This window comes from Carcharhinus amblyrhynchos, chromosome 6 (assembly GCF_965287045.1).
Source record: "Carcharhinus amblyrhynchos chromosome 6, sCarAmb.v2.hapA, whole genome shotgun sequence".
NCBI lineage: Eukaryota > Metazoa > Chordata > Chondrichthyes > Carcharhiniformes > Carcharhinidae > Carcharhinus > Carcharhinus amblyrhynchos.
The window spans coordinates 102,971,214-102,987,647 of record NC_137329.1 but is presented as its reverse complement, the minus strand read 5'-3'; the positions used below and the strand labels follow the sequence as shown (position 1 = coordinate 102,987,647).

The following is a 16,434-nucleotide window of genomic DNA, read 5'->3' as shown; positions in this document are numbered from 1 at the left end:
TGCCCAAGGGACAAAGTGGCAATGCCTATGGGGGCACCTTGGCTCTACTTGCTGGGCAGTGCCAAGGGGAGGGGTCTAATGGGGATGGGGCCTAAGGGGCGGTGCTTCTGGGGGAATTGCATGTCCAGCAATGGGAGGCTGTTTTGCTGGCCAGCAATCAGGAGGCCGGCAGTGTGGGGCTACTGCTCATGTGCCGATCTCGGCGCTGACAGATCTTCACATGCACAGTGGCCCACTCAGCATTATGCCACCGGCCTTTCTAGTGGGAGTAGGCCCCGCCCCCTGATTTTTAATGAGATTCATGCTAGTGCACCCTGCAGTACATAGAGTGTGGGAGATTCATTTTGAAAGCCCTCCTGAAAAACTCGAGCTTTTACACGAATTCGACACTTTGAATTTTTTTGAGTAATCCCACCCAGTGTCTTTGGACAGAAATTCTTCCTGTTGGCAGCAGTATTGAGAAGAAAAGGAGACTTCTATGAGGTGATTGACTAAAGAACCAACGGTTACATTCGAGAAAATGTTTTTAGCTAGGTGGAATACACTGCTGAGAGTGTGGTGAATAAAGATTCAATCATGGCTTTCCAAGGGATATTGCATAAATGCCTGAAGAGCAACAGTTTGCAGGGTAACAGGGAAAAGGCTGTAACTAGCTAAGTAGCTCTTGCAGAGACGTGATGGACTGAATGGCTTCTGTGCTATAACCATTCTACAATTAGCTCTGATTGGACATATTCCTGGTTGTTTTATCACCTGTCTCCAACGTCTCTGCCTAGAAAAAATTGCTTTATTTGTGTGGCACGGTAGCACAGTGGTTAGCACTGCTGTTTCAGAGCACCAGGGTTCAATTCAGCCTCGGGTGACTGTGTGGAGTTGGCGCATTCTCCCTGCGTCTGCACGGGATTCCTCCCACAGTCCAAAGATGTGTGGGGCAGGCTGATTGGCTATGTTAAACTGCCCCTTAGTGTCAAAGGGAGTAAATATGTGGGAGTTTGGGGGTAGGGCCTGGATTGGATCATTGTCAGTGCCTGTTTGGTTGGCCAAATGGCCTCCTTCTGCACTGTAGGAGTTCTGTGATTCTTCTATGATTCCCTATTCCTATAATGGGCCATAACTTTCGAGCTCACGAGCGTAGTATTGAAGGGATAACCCATAGAAGTACTGGGGAAACCCCTTTGGAGATTCACGGATAGGTTTTGCATTACATTGCCTGGAAGCACATACTTCACCTGGGACACTGCTCTTCACTGGGAACCATCCAAAAATGGGATTTATATTGCAAGCTTAGATGGTTCCAACTAGAAAGTAGTTATCCACAAAGGGTTAAAAAAATTAAAACCTCTTCCAACTCCTGGATAACAATTGCACCCCAATCTCCCAAATCCTATATTCTTATCTTCCCCCAGCCTGTCAAGGATCTTTAAACTTCACTGGACCTTTAAACTTGCCTGTTTTACCGTTTTTTAAAAAAAGGACCATTGTCTTCCTTTCATTCGTGATCTGTGGCCCTTTCGGTATATCCACATCATTCCTTTCATTCAGTAGAGCTGCCCTTCAACAGTAGATCTCAGGCGCATGTGGCACTATTCTGAGCTCGTCCGGCCTGTGTTGAATGGCTGGGTGAGGTAGGATTTCAGGTATTTTCATAGCACCTGAATGACTCAGGGAAAAAAAGTGAAAAAACATTTTTTAGCCCATAATTTTTCTCCTGGTTAGTTCACGGATATGTCCAGGAGATTATTTTTGATCCTAGTGCATTCCTGGGAGGTTGGCAAGCTTCATATATGCACACAACGTGATATGTTACTTTTCTGTAGATGTTAACTGACCTGCTGTGTATGTCCTGCATTTCCTCATTTTTATTGGTTCCAACTTGTTTCTGTTTCATCTGTGTAATTGATCTATCAGTGTGTAAAATTTAATGTATTAATAATATGACACCCAAATGAACAGAAGAAGTCTCAAGACCACTTCCTTTCTTAAAACTTAAATAACTACAATAAATGTATTCATGTTTTATTAATTTCTGTGATAAAACCACTAGTAATACTTCCCACCAGTACTTCTAGCCGGAATGTGAAACCTTTATCATTATCACATTATACGTTATAGAAATGTTGGAAAAAGAGAAAGACAGCAAAGTATCAACATATAATCCAGTCATATAAATGACTTGCCAATTGCCTACTGAAAGATTCACAGATGATATTAAAGATCTGTGTGATGATTGAGAAGCGTTAGAGGCACAATGGAATATTACAAAAGCTTAAAAGGCACAAATGCGTTTCACCACATTCAAAAAGAAAAATTTCAATAACAAGTCTTGCTGAATGGAGTTAGTCTGGTATGTTGAGTAGTAAATGTTCAGCTTAGAACTAGAAAAAGGCTGCAAGATTCCAGGAGGGCTTCCAACTCTGGATTCGAGTGTTGTTCACATGATGTTTAATTGTAACATTTGATCACTTGACACTTCCACTGTTTACGCATATTATTGCATTTACCGGACGGTGTTTAGGCCCCTGTAATTAAATGACTTCCCTCGCTGTGAGCTTAATTTTTATTTTTGTTCATCAGCAGCGTGGACAGAAAATTGGGAAACTTACCTACTGCACCCGTAGAATTGTTTCCTGCTGCTTTAGGAGTTGAAATCTCAAATCTTAGCAATAGTCTGCAGTTTAATTTGTTATTCCTGGTGTCACCAGGACCATTTGGGAGTTGTTGGTAACCCTGCTTTCTGGGTGGCTCACTAAGTAAATGTGGTGACAAATTATATTGTACAGACAAAGGAGAGGGAAAAGTTACCAGGAAGCTTGCTCTGCTGACGAGAAAGCTCTTATGAGCTCATCTGCTGCATTTGTATTGCTCATCTTTATATTGCTTGTTTTTATTTCTTCTTGTTCTGACAGTGCAGAAATGTTTCATGGCACAGCTAGCTTAATAAAATCAAGTGTTGGCCTATGTACCAGTATCAGGAACTGATATTACTTAATTATGCACTGAGGTTATATACAGTTTGTATGTTGAATTAAGAAGTTACAACAGTGCACAGTACGTTTTAATGTGAAGGTATTCAGGTATCCTCTGCCAGTGGTATGTTGACATGATTTTCCTACCAAAATGTATCATATCTCACTTCGCTCTTTTGAACTTCATCTGCAATGTATCTGTCCTTTCCACCAATTCGTCCTTTTGAAGTTCTGCACTGTCCGCCTCACAGTTTAAAAGCAGCCTCAAAGGGCCAAATGGTGTATACCTGCTCCCATTGCCTTTGTTTCTAATACCTACTATAATGCCCAATGGTAAAAGACTCAGACTCGTAAAGAATGATAGTTGACTATAACTACATTCAACCAGTTAATCATTCAGAAATAGCCATGTTTCTGACATTGTAGCGTTATCAATAGAGACCCAACATCTGCTTAAAAGAAATAACTGAAACCGATTACACTGTAGCAATTCTTTTAACATTCTCTCACTTCTATGCTGGTGTCTGCCTCATGAGCCATTGCAATGAAGTGGATGGATATACAAAATGGTGAGTCTAGGTGGAAGCATTATAATCTCAAATAAGAACACGGCTGCTGAATCTTCATCGCATTCTTTAATTTACCCTCCTCAGGGAACTGATCTTAAATGCTTGGGAAATATATGAGCATTTGAAGATGAAGTATTTTGGAGAAAATGTGAATTCAGAGGTAGAGGGTGTTGCTAATAGCATTTGGCTGTTCTTTTGTGAATCAAGCTGTATTTAACCCACCTACAAACATCTAGCATGGTTTTTGAGTCTTTACTCTTGATGTGACCAGCCAAATTGTATGATCATCATCTATATAAGTATTCCTCTGCTGCCTTTTTATTTCAAAATTTCTTAATAGTGTAGCATACATATTTCATAAACTGTGATCTCTTCATGATGCTTTCACTGTGACATTTGGGAAACCCTGTCAGGTAAATTGAATGTGACAAAGATTCAGCACCCATGTTCTTATTTGAGATTATAATGCTTCTGCCTAGATTCACCATTTTATACATCCATCCACTGCAGTGGTTAGCACATTATTAAGCATACTTAAATATAATAGTGAAAAAAATCTTAAATATTTCCAAAATTCCTCCTTGTCCTTTTTGTGTGCTGCAAATGGTTTCTTAACGCCATTATATTGTGCATATCAGTTGCTACTCTTAAGGTACTAAGATGCAGAGATGGAAAGCTGAAAAAGTGGAATTTGATAGAGTTCTGAAATAAGTCCTTAGAGACCGGTGTCTCTTCACCAGATTCACTTTGTTAACAAATTCAGTTCCATTCCTAAGAGTGCTTCAGATGCAATGTCAGAATCCAGAGTGGCAGTCGTCTTGACACTCCCCATATATATACTATATATATATCTCTCTCTACAGGTGCCATAATTGGACAGTCAATCATTATCTCAGAGCCAACCACATCGGCCTCATTGAGGTCGTTGCAAGTTAATTCTGACAAAAAGGGCAGAATTTTCTGGCTGCACTAGCCCAGAAACTGAAAGTCCTGCGTGAGGTCAACAGACCTTTCCATGGTCTGCCCCCGCCTACTCCAATTCCTGTGGTGGGTGGGACATGAAAATTCGACCATGGTTTTAACCTGAAATAAACTTGATTTTGCACTTGCACTCAGTGAGACCAATGCATTTACACCATTTTATTTGTTATTGCAGTTAATTCTCTTAACTATTGCATATAGTTCTGCAATACACCTTTTTAATTAAATAACTGATTATCTTTTATTTAATTGCCTAAACATTTTTTTGAAATTCCTGTTAACAGGTTGAACAGTATCATAACGTAATTTTTCATGGACCAGTAGGAAGTTGCCAAGAAGATATCGCACGTCAAATAGCAAATGGTATTAAGGTAACTAAGTTCTCTTACCAGTATTTCCTATAAGTGTTATGCATTTTATATTCTAAGGTGTTAACATTAAGATTTTCTTTAATGGTCTGGATTATTTAGGCAGTTTACCAAAAATCTTGATCATCTAGATGTGGAGTTCGCCGCTGCCTTCCCCCATCCTGCTCAGTCGACATGTTTGAAACCATCACCATGAGTTAATAGGCATTGAGAACTGTGCTCACAGGAGAATAGATCTGTAGCATTCCAATAAAATTTCACGTCCCTGTGGAGCCACTTATTTCATGTTTTGTTGCAATCCATTTTGAATATGCTGATCATCTCCTCTGGTGTTGTACATAGATAATACGTTCAAGCAAAGCATGATTAGAGAGTGTAAGAATTCAAATCATGGCTTGAAGGTGTAATTGAGTCTTCATTTTAAAGTTATGCATTTTGTCATCTTGTGTGTTTTCATTGCAATTATTGTATCCAGATTTAATGATAAAACTGCTGTTGCAAAATTAGCTAGGTTGTGTTGTTAGTTATTTCAGTGCAATTTTCCTGGAATCAAAACAAAAATGCAAAAGATCAGAGAATTCTAAGTGCAGGTTATGTTTATCTCAGTCAAATTTTTGCTTTTTTCTTTTGCACTAGTTTTTTTTAAATATCGCACTTAGGGGAAGGAAATCTGCCATTCTTGCCTGGCCTACATGTGACTCCAGGCCCACAGCAATGTGGTTGACTCTTTAATGCCCTCTGGAAAGGCCTCGGTTCAAGGGCAGTTAGGGATGGGCAGTAAATGCTGGTCCCAGCAGGCAATGCCCACATCCCATGAGTAATTTTATTTTAAGAACTTGATGCTACACACAATACTGACCATATCCAAGATCAAATTAATCACCATTGCAAGTTTCTGCTGGTAGCATTAATATCTGTGACCTCGTCAGGGTGGTTTTGTCCATAAGGTCCCACTCAGTGTTATACATGATTTTCAAAAGGCATTCAATACAATGCCACACAACTGACTTGTGAAAAAAGGTGTAGTTCATGGAATAGAAGGGACAGTAGCAACGTAGATACAAAAGTGATGAGGAAACAGAGTATTAGAGAATGAATATTTTTCATGTTTGAGCAATTTCTTAAAAATTAATCATTTTTTTAAGCACAAGGGCATTAATAATTACATTTTGAAAGCTTTTGAATGCAATTTTTTTTTAACTTGTGAAGAACTTGCCTGCAGTTCAACAATACAGTTAGCAGATGGTTCTGGATAGTTTTATTTAAAAAAAAAAGTTTAGTTATTTAAAAGCTGATAACTCTCAGCTGGTGGTCTGGACACTATGATTTAAAATGTTTTGTGATAAATCCATTTTCCACTGTATTAATCAGACGGCACAAAGTTACCATTGTTGCTTTGAAAATATCCCTTAATATAATTATTTAAAAATAAGTTTGAACGCTGTTCAGTTGAGCTGGTTGTGACAGATTCTACATACCTTGGGGAGAAACATTTCTTAGAACTAGTACTATTTGCATTCACTCCAAAAAGGATCTTGAGGCCTTTGTTCTTATTTTGTCTGTGGTGGTTACTGCAGCACCTTTCCTAGTGGCAGGGTAATAAACAAATGGAGCAAGTTGCCATTGGACAGTGACATTTGCAGCTGTAGCATTTGGAGAAAAGGAAATAAAATGAATCACAGATACCCATGGTTATGGGTGTTGAACACAGTAAAAAGTCTGACAACACCAGGTTTTAGTCCAACCTATTTATTTGATAATATACTCGCAAGCTTTCGGGTTAGCCCCTTCGTCAGGTGAATGGAGAGTTCTGGCCTCAGACAGAGCATATAAAGCACAGACAGTTTAGAGATTACTGATTAGAATGCGAATCCTTACACCTAACCTGCTGTTCAAGACCTGAAGTGGCTGATAATGTGAGTGGAAGGAGCACTGATCACAGTTTAAAGAGATGTGTATTGTCTCCAGACAGTACAGTAAGTGAGGTTTTGCAAACCCAGGCAAGTCACGGGGGTTACAGATAGTGCGACATGAACCCAAGATCCCTGTTGAGACCGTCCTCATGTGTGCGGAACTTGGCTATCAGTCTCTGTTCAGCGACTCTTTGTCGCTGAACAGAGACTGATAGCCAAGTTCCGCACACATGAGGACGGTCTCAACAGGGATCTTGGGTTCATGTCGCACTATCTGTAACCCCCGTGACTTGCCTGGGTTTGCAAAACCTCACTTACTGTACTGTCTGGAGACAATACACATCTCTTTAAACTGTGATCAGTGCTCCTTCCACTCACATTATCAGCCACTTCAGGTCTTGAACAGCAGGTTAGGTGTAAGGATTCGCATTCTAATCAGTAATCTCTAAACTGTCTGTGCTTTATATGCTCTGTCTGAGGCCAGAACTCTCCATTCACCTGACGAAGGGGCTAACCCGAAAGCTTGCGAGTATATTATCAAATAAATAGGTTGGACTAAAACCTGGTGTTGTCAGACTTTTTACTGTGTTTACGCCAGTCCAACGCCGGCATACCCACATTATGGGTGTTGAAGCCAAAGGATGAATTCATACAATGCAGAAATGAAGTTTATTTATTAGTGTCACAAGTAGGCTTACATTGAAACTGCAGTGAAGTCACTGTGAAAATCCCCCAGTCGCCACACTCTGGCAACTGTTTGGGTACACTGAGGAAGAATTCAGCATAATCAGCACATCTTTCAGAGCATGGGAGGAATCTGGAGAACCTGGAGGAAACCTCCGCAGACAAGGGGAGAACATGTAAACTCTGCACAGACAGTGACCCAAGCTGGGAATCAAACCCGACCCCCTGGTGCTGTGAGACAGTAATCAGTTCTGGGTGGCATTCCTGAAGAGCTTGAATGTCACACAGATTTTACCATCTGAACCAGGTGTTGATGGGTTAACTATATATGTTGCATTAAGAAGGGATCAAAGTGCCATATTCTGTATTATATGGACTTGCAGTTACTTGAAAATTTTGATCAGGCCATTCTGAAGTAACCACCATGGACAAGATGCTTAATTAGAGACGTCAAGGTCTCTTTTGGACTGGATGCAAATTGCACGAGCTCTAAGTAATGCATCTCCTCCCCCAAGGTATGTAAAATCTGTCACAGCCAGTGCAATTGAACAGCACTTTCTAACTTCTTATTAGGGATATTTTTTAAAGTGCCAATTAAGTGTGGCATTTTGGTGTAGTTTAATTAATACAGCAGCCTTAGTCACCAAGGGACTACTGTATTAAAGACTTGAAGTGGGATGGTATTTGCATCTTTCCTGACTGACCTGGAAGCTACCGTTTGAAGTTAATTAGTGCACATTTTGCAATTCTCCATAGCACAAACTAGAAGCTGTTGGTTCCAGCTGTGAAATCATACAAATTGAGGTGGAAGCAAGTTCATCAAAGGACCAGCTGGTGGAGCTGTTTATTCAAAGTGGTAAGAGACCCATAATTGGGACTGTAGAAATGAACTTGTTGAGAAAATGCCAAGTGGCACTTGTTGGGTATGGCCGTGTTTTTCTTTAATTAAGATGCTTACCAACAAAAGGATTCTGAGGGACATGACTCCACTTGTTTGTAGGAATTCAACCTCCAGTTTAGCCACTATACATAACCTATATTGTAATAATGGTATAATGGTAGGAAGGACTATTACTTATATGGCGAAAAACTGCAGCATGCAACGGTGCAGAGCGACCTCGGGGTCCTTGTGCATGAGTCGCAAAAACCCAGCCTGCAGGTGGTCAGGAAGGCGAATGGGATGCTGGCCTTCATAGCGAGGGGGATTGAATATAAAAGTAGGGAGGTCTTGCTGCAACTGTACAGGGCACTGGTGAGGCCACAGCTGGAGTACTGTGTGCAGTTTTGGTTGCCGCACTTACGCAAGGATATTTTGGCCTTGGAGGAAGTGCAGAGGAGGTTTACTAGGCTGATACCGGAGTTAAGGGGGTTGAACTATGAGGAGAGAGGCTGAATAAACTAGGCTTGTACTCGTTAGAGTTTAGAAGAATGAGGGGAGATCTCATTGAAACATGTAAGATGATGAATGGGATGGATAGGATAGAGGTGGAGAGGCTCTTCCCACTCAGAAAGGACAGTAGGACTAGAGGGCACAGCCTCAAGATAAAGGGGGGGCAGTTTAGAACAGAGTTGAGGAGGAACTTCTTCACACAAAGGCTGGTGAATCTCTGGAATTCTCTGCCCGTTGAAGTGGTGGAGGCTGCCTCGCTAAATATATTTAAGACGCGGGTTGATAGGTTTTTGATAGGCAAGAGGATTAAGGGTTATGGGGAGAGGGCGGGAATGTGGAACTGAGCCACGACAGATCAGCCATGATCTTATTGAATGGCGGGGCAGGCTCGAGGGGCTGGATGGCGTACTTCTGCTCCTATTTCTTATGTTCTAATTATAGTCTGAAGTATTCATCCGAGGGTAAAATAGCTTTCTGAGTTGGCTTAACAAAAGCACTCTTGCTTCTAAATGAGAGGTTGTGGGTTTAAGGCTCACTCCAAAGAACTGAGCATTTAGTCCATGTTGAGGCCCCATACTGTATTAAGGATGCTGTCCTTTAAATGAGACTTGCTCAGGTGTCATTTTCCCGCTCGGGTGGATGTAAAAGATTACAAGGGCACTGCCAAAGAAAAATAGCTGTCCTGGTCAATCTTCTTCCCTTAACCAGCACTACCCAAAACCGATTAACTGGGCATTAATTTAATTGCTGTTTGTAGGACCTTGCTTTGTTATCTCACATGATGGCAGAGACTACACATTGTAAATAAATTCATAGTGTTGATGACTGTTTTCGGCATTTGCTGTTGGTAGCTGGTCTGGCAGCATCTGTGAAGGGAGAAATCTTCATGAAAGAACGTTAACTCTGTTCCTGCTGCCATGCTGCACAGTATCTCCAGCACTTGCTGCTTTTATTTCACGTTTCCAATGTTTGGAGTATTTTGCTTTTGTATTTTCATTGTGATGAGTTTTGAGCCTTCCAGAGGGTGTGAAAGAGTCTTTCTTCTTAAATATTCTAACTCTTTTTTGCTGAATTCACATCAGTTAAAATTTGCATTTCCTTAATTGTTCTGAAAAGGTAAACCTGTACATTTTTGCTTGCTACTACCTTGTCACATTTTCCAGTGACACAAATAGGAAATTATTATTCCAGAATCTGATTATGGAGAAAAGTGGTGTTAGAGACTTGATACAATAAGCAGTATAACTCTGTGTCAAACCATGTACACCTGAACTTTATTCCCTGCTACATATAGCTGAGCTTTTCTCTGTGCATTAGCACAGGACACTCTTATACCATTACGGAATTGCAGTCAGGGGCAGCCAGCTGTATAACCTCATTCTCAGACCAGAAAGGCAGCATCACCTCAGCCTTGGTACCTTTCGGTCATCCCTTCTAAATATTTTATACTTCAAAATGGTCTGCAAGCTGCCATTTTGTCGCATTCCCTAATATAGTGGCAAGTTGTACTCTAGTGACATAATGAAGCAAAACAAAGGTCCACTTACAGAAAACTGTAATGCATAAAATCAGTAGCACCTTTTAACATTATGAAATTTGATTAGACACATTGGTGCCAATTATATCAGTCTCTCCCTTGCACAATAAGAGTTAGGCAAAATGGTTAAGTGATAAGTGTACGGTTAGCTGGCAGTACGCATTATGATCTCCGTAGAGACCACTAACTCTTCAATTTTACTTTGAAAACATTGTTATTTATTAAAGGAGTGAAGCGACAAGATGCATTTTTAGATCAAAAGAATTTTATGACACAAAAATTGAAGAATGGGAATGCTAATAACTGTCTCTTAAATATCTTATGGTGAAGATATTAAAAGTACAGTTACAAACTCTACTTCAAACCAAACTTCTTTGCTTTCCTCCTATGCCCATTTGACTTGCACCCCAAAAAAACTTGAGTCACATACATATCAAAAATTGAAAGATTAACCATCCTGGTCGAGTACTGTTTTAAAGAATCGTACAAGCCTTATATTATGAGGGGTGCAATTTCTTGAGCTTTCTGCTTGCTTCTGGCAAGGTTGTCCCTTCAGATCACCTCCATCTGTCTCACGATTATAGACTCCCTGTTTAACGTTGGTGACACTTTTGACACAGGCATTGTCATCCCTAATCAGAACCTTATTCTTTCACTGAGAGTTTTGTCCAATGAGGTGGTTGATATGAGGGAATTATGCTGCCTGTGATTTAGCAGCATTGCCTGAAATCGGCACAGTTACACTATCCACTATTTGCTCATGACCATTCTTTTTACATTGGCATAATACTGCGGATATCGAAAAGCTTAAATGAAAACAGAAAATGCTGGAAATACTCAGCAAGTCTGTCTTTGGATGAAAGGCCACAGACCTGAAATTATTAACTCTATTTCTCTCTCCACAGATGCTGCCAGACCTACTGGGTATTTCCAGCAGTTTCTGTTTTTATTTCATTCTTTTTATGTATTGGCTGAAGTTTGCTCTTTCTGGAGCCAAATGAGAGTGGGAAAAGAAACTGATGCAGACTGTTACAATTCTGCAGTAAACCATTGGAATTTGAGGAGCATACAAAACTACAGGAGAAAAGTCCTCATGTTTTATAAACAAAGTTTGAAAGCATAGTCTATTAAACTAAACCTGATGGTGGTTAAAACCTATGCTTAAACACAAGAAGCAAAATTACATTGCAAGTTCAAATTATACTGTTTGATATGCAGAAAAATCCACTTTCTCCGCAAGATTTGGTGAAAATTGCAGATTGATACCACAGATTTAAAATTACAACGGTGGCACAGTAGTTAGCACTGCTACCGCACAGCGCCATGCCAGACACCTGGGTTCGACTGCTGGCTTGGGTCATTCCACCCAAGTCTGCGTGGGTTTCCTCCAGGTGCTCCCGTTTCCTCCCACAGTCTGAAAGATGTGCTGATTAAGTGCATTGGCCATGCTAAATTCTCCCTCAGTGTACCCAACCAGGCAATGGAACATGGCAACTAGGGGATTTTCACAGTAACTTCACTGCAGTGTTAATGTAAGCCTACTTGTGACACTAATAAATAAACTAATAAAATAACATGATTTGGGTTTGCTTTGAACATTTGACTGTTGCGAGGTCTTCATAATTTGCTACCTACTCAACAATGTCTTTGAGAAAAATGTTTTGTTAAACTATTAAATTTTATCATTATCTAATTTGAATCACAACAGGACTGAGTTATATAGAATGCTCCACCTATAATATGTAACCCATATTGACACATCCTTCAGCCTTTCCCCTTGGCTTGCAATGAAATGTTCACTATAGAAAGCTTACATCCTGTTAATTCTACACCACAGGGCGGTACAATGTCATGCTGTGCTACTGTATCACCCCCTTCCCACCCCTTTTGTAGGACTCTGTTAGATTCTGTAATAAAATCGAAAAACTTCCCTTGGGTTGGGTTTCATCAAGATCATCAAAAAGACTCATGAACGTCCTATCATTGCAGTGTCATTTTCTATGCTCTTCAAACGTTTCAATGGAGCAAGATGCCCATCTGGCATTTTACTGAGACCAACATCGTGGGAACTATGCCGGGACTGATGCCAAATGGTATCTTTAATAGTGAAGAGTGAGTGAAAAGGAAATCAAACCTACTTGTAACTATGGGTGAGCTAAAGGTTGTTTGCCCACTGCAATGAAAACTGCTTAACACACTAATTTAAATGAATTTCTTGCAAAATAATGAACTATTTCTTGAGCATTTCTGTGTAATCTATTTTGTTTGAAATCTGAATGGAACCAATTTACTATGCTAATTCTCGTAGCTTAAATCACTTTGATTAAATTAGTTGGATAAAATCTCTCATTTGGTTGAATAGTAAAAAATTCAGTTCAGAATAAATAAACATGATGAAAGAATAACTGGCTGTTAAACACATCAGATAGGAATGAAGTTAAAGGAGATCTAGAGTACACTTCACTTGGTACATAAGATGAAGACCAATGTGGAATAGCAATTAACAAATTCACACAAAAGTCAAATGTCTAGAGTCTTTTTTGGGTGGGGGGGACTGCTAAGAGTAGAATCTAGCTGCATAAATTTTCATGTGATGTGCTTCTGATTTCAGTTGTGCCATAAAAATTTTCTGATTAGTCAATTATTTCTTCTGTTAATGTTGGTGAATGTCCTCTACTTTTGCCACTTAAAGCATAGTGGAGAGAATATTGAGTTCTAAATTTAACATCCTACAGCAAATACAATTGCTGATTTTTGAGGGCTATGGATGGAGAAAACATTGGGCACAGCTGGCTTCTGGGCCAGAGTATTAGTTTGTTAGGGCATGGGCATTGACTGCAGCAAGTAATTGGAGCAGTTTGTTTAAGTTATAAAACCGCTTTGGACTTCTCATTTCAGAAAAAAATACATTGGATGTTTCACTGGTGATTACATATTAGCTGTGTTAAAACCTAATATTTGATCCCAATTAGTTAGAATTTTAACAATTGGGACAATCGTGTTTTTGGTTTTTAATTTCTGAATCTGAAATTAGGCGTGACACCTTTTCTTCCCAAATGACATACAAACCTTCACCAAAGTGCTAGTTTTTGAACACTGCTGTCAATGTGTTCTAGGTATCCTGGTTCCTTTGAGACAGTCTGCTGTTACCGAGAAGGCTACAGTTGTTCTGATAGAAAACCTGGAAACAGCTACTTCACTTTCCGTGTTTCTGGGCGAGCTGCTGGATGCGCTAGAAAACCGGGGTGTAGAACACCCATTCACTTTCCAACATGGTAAATTACCATTGTCTATTTGTGTTCATTGAATTGTAAGTAGATTTTTTTTAAATCATAAGTGTGCCTGACAAACCATCAACTTACAGCTCCAAGGTTTGGAACCAGCTATTTCGTGATGCAGTCATTCTCACAACAATAAGATGTATCATCAGATGTGATGAACAACCTTGATTTAGTTCATCTCCTTTCGGAACGGAAGCAGCTGCTTGTCATTCACACTGTGGGACGTTGACCTAGATTGCCATTTCGCCTGCTGAACAAATGTATGAAAATGTCATCGTGAATTTATAGATGGCGGGTGTCACATGCTGTTTCCTACTCAATTCAAACCCCAGACTGCTATTGCATCAATCAAAATGAACCAAACATGTGTTTCTTATTTCACTTTGGTGTCGCAGATTTACAAATGAAAATAAGTTTCTTGCAAACTGCAAGCAACTTGTTTGTCATTTGTGTCAGTAAGATTCTAGCTTCTAAAAAAGCCACTTCAAACATTCGTTTATTTTTTAAAAAATCACTTTAAACATGATCTCTGAAAATGTGGTACAATTGATGAGATTCTTTTTTAAACTGGAGATTCCCAAATTAACTTTGCTGATGCCCACTTTCAAGATCCATGTCTCATGATTGCCATCCACTTCTCAAGAAACATTGGATGAAGCTCTCATCTTTGACCTGGATAGTCGGAAGCTTTTTCCCGGGGTGGAAGGGTCAATTACTAGGGCATAGATTTATGGTGTGAGGGACAAGGTTTAAAGGAGATGTACAGGGTAAGTTTTCCACACAGAGGGTGGTGGGTGCGTGGAACTCGCTACCAGGGACGTAGTGGATACGATGGTGACTTTTAAGGGGCATCTGGACAAATACATGAATAGGATTGGAAAAGAGGGAAACAGTCCCTGGAAGGGTGGGGGATGCTGTTTAGTTCAGTCAGGCAGCATGGTTGGTGCAGGCTTGGAGGGCTGAAGGGCCTGTTCCTGTGCTGTAGGTTTCCTTGTTTTTTGACTAGGGTCAGAACCAGCAGTAGTGTCTCGACCGCAGATTCTCAGTTTTGCTTTCCACTGAGTTTATTAAATATCACTGAGTAAGGCCACCACCAGTTTTGCACTCCTGCTGAAGATGAAAAATTCATCTTGTGTTTTTCATAAAAACAAATAACTAGCACCACATACTGTAATAATGCCAGCAGTACAAAACTGACATCTATCCTGTAAACACAAGGCCACATTGGGCTCAGTCAGCTGGTTATGACACAATAAACAGATTTTTTTTTTAAAAAAACCTTCGTACAATAAGAATTGGCACATCAAGGCTGTGTGACAGTAAAAAATTCTGACATTAATTATTCTGTTGCTCTGTGGGAATTAAATGCATCCTAGTGGCGTGTGCAACCCGCTTATCAGCCACTTCAGCAAGAGGTGGATAAAACACTTGAGCATGATTCCAGCCTTTACTTTGAGAGTTCTTTTACAATATTTAATTAGAAATATATCATAGGCATATAGTAAAAATAGTTTCCTAAGTACATCCCCTAAGACACTAAAGGTCCAGCTCTAAAGAAGAGTCATACGGACTTGAAATGGTAACTCCAGTTTTCTCTCTCCGCAGATGCTGCCTGACTTGCTGAGGTTTTCCAGCATTTTCAGTTTTTATTTACTTTGAGTGTCTTGGTTTGCAACCATTGCCCAAGTTATTCCTGCAGTTATTCCCTGCAGTGTGAGGTAGCAGGTGCTCAATCATTTAGAGACGAGGCTATATGGAGCTGCACACTTAGGCTCTGAGCGTAGTTTAAGCTGCAACTTGTTAATGACTATTATCATTGCAATGAACCTTAATGACCAGACGTGACCTCTGCTGACAAGTTGTCTCCCGTTACACTTAGGTTCACCCTTTTGATGGAGTGCAATCATGTAGATATAGCCATTCATTAAATGCATCCAACTAAAACTCTTCTGACTATTGTTGACCTCCATGACCATCAACCCTTTTCCTTTACCCTTCCCTTCAAAGCATTGCTGTACTTCCAGTAGAAAAACATTGCTTTTAAAATTGTATTTGTTATAAAGTAATGCAATTCTACACATTGTGTAGAATTATTGTATATTATATTGTATATTCTGCTCATTGAATTGAATGCTGACCTATCACAGTGGTCCGTACTAGAATTTTTCCTAATTAATTTTGTAAGAATAATTAAATATTGTTTAATAGATAAGACTTGTAATTCATAAGTTATGCAGAACTTTAAAATACCCCACCCCACAAAAAGGATTTTACATATTTGCCGTAGATTCAATTCAAGAAAACTGAAAACACAACTAATTTTGTTTACACAGTCATCATCCTTAACTACAATTGAACAAGCTGAGCAGTTGTCACACTTCTGTGTCAGAATTCAATTGCAGAATACTTCACCTGTCCTTAATCTAATGCCTAGTGGGCATTGCCAAACCAAATTGAAAAATAAATCAAGAACTCCTTATGCTAGAACACTTCTATTGTGTGTACTGTACTTTTCAAGTGGGTTTATTGTATTTTATTAAGCCAAATATTTTTAGATCATTAGTTATGTGTGCTGTGGTCACTGCATATGTTTTAATTTAACATTCCTGCAAAGCACAGGTGATTACCCCTGAGATGAATAAGTATATTTAGCTTTTGAGAACATTTATGTTTTTCTGAAAATAAATGTTGAAGAATTCCACATTTTAAACTGCATATGTTATGTATTCATGGCCTTTGTGACGG

General features: G+C 39.7%; 1 protein-coding gene across 2 annotated transcripts in view; it reads left to right on the top strand.

Annotated features, from left to right (window-relative positions):
- Positions 1-16,434, top strand: part of cttnbp2 (cortactin binding protein 2) — a 161,770-nt gene that overhangs the window by 126,219 nt on the left and 19,117 nt on the right. For both annotated transcript variants that reach the window (XM_080191100.1, XM_080191099.1), the window contains 3 exons: positions 4,801-4,887; positions 8,238-8,337; positions 13,525-13,683. In XM_080191100.1, the coding sequence (XP_080047226.1) occupies positions 4,801-4,887; positions 8,238-8,337; positions 13,525-13,683 (346 nt within the window). The remainder of the gene's footprint in view (positions 1-4,800; positions 4,888-8,237; positions 8,338-13,524; positions 13,684-16,434) is intronic.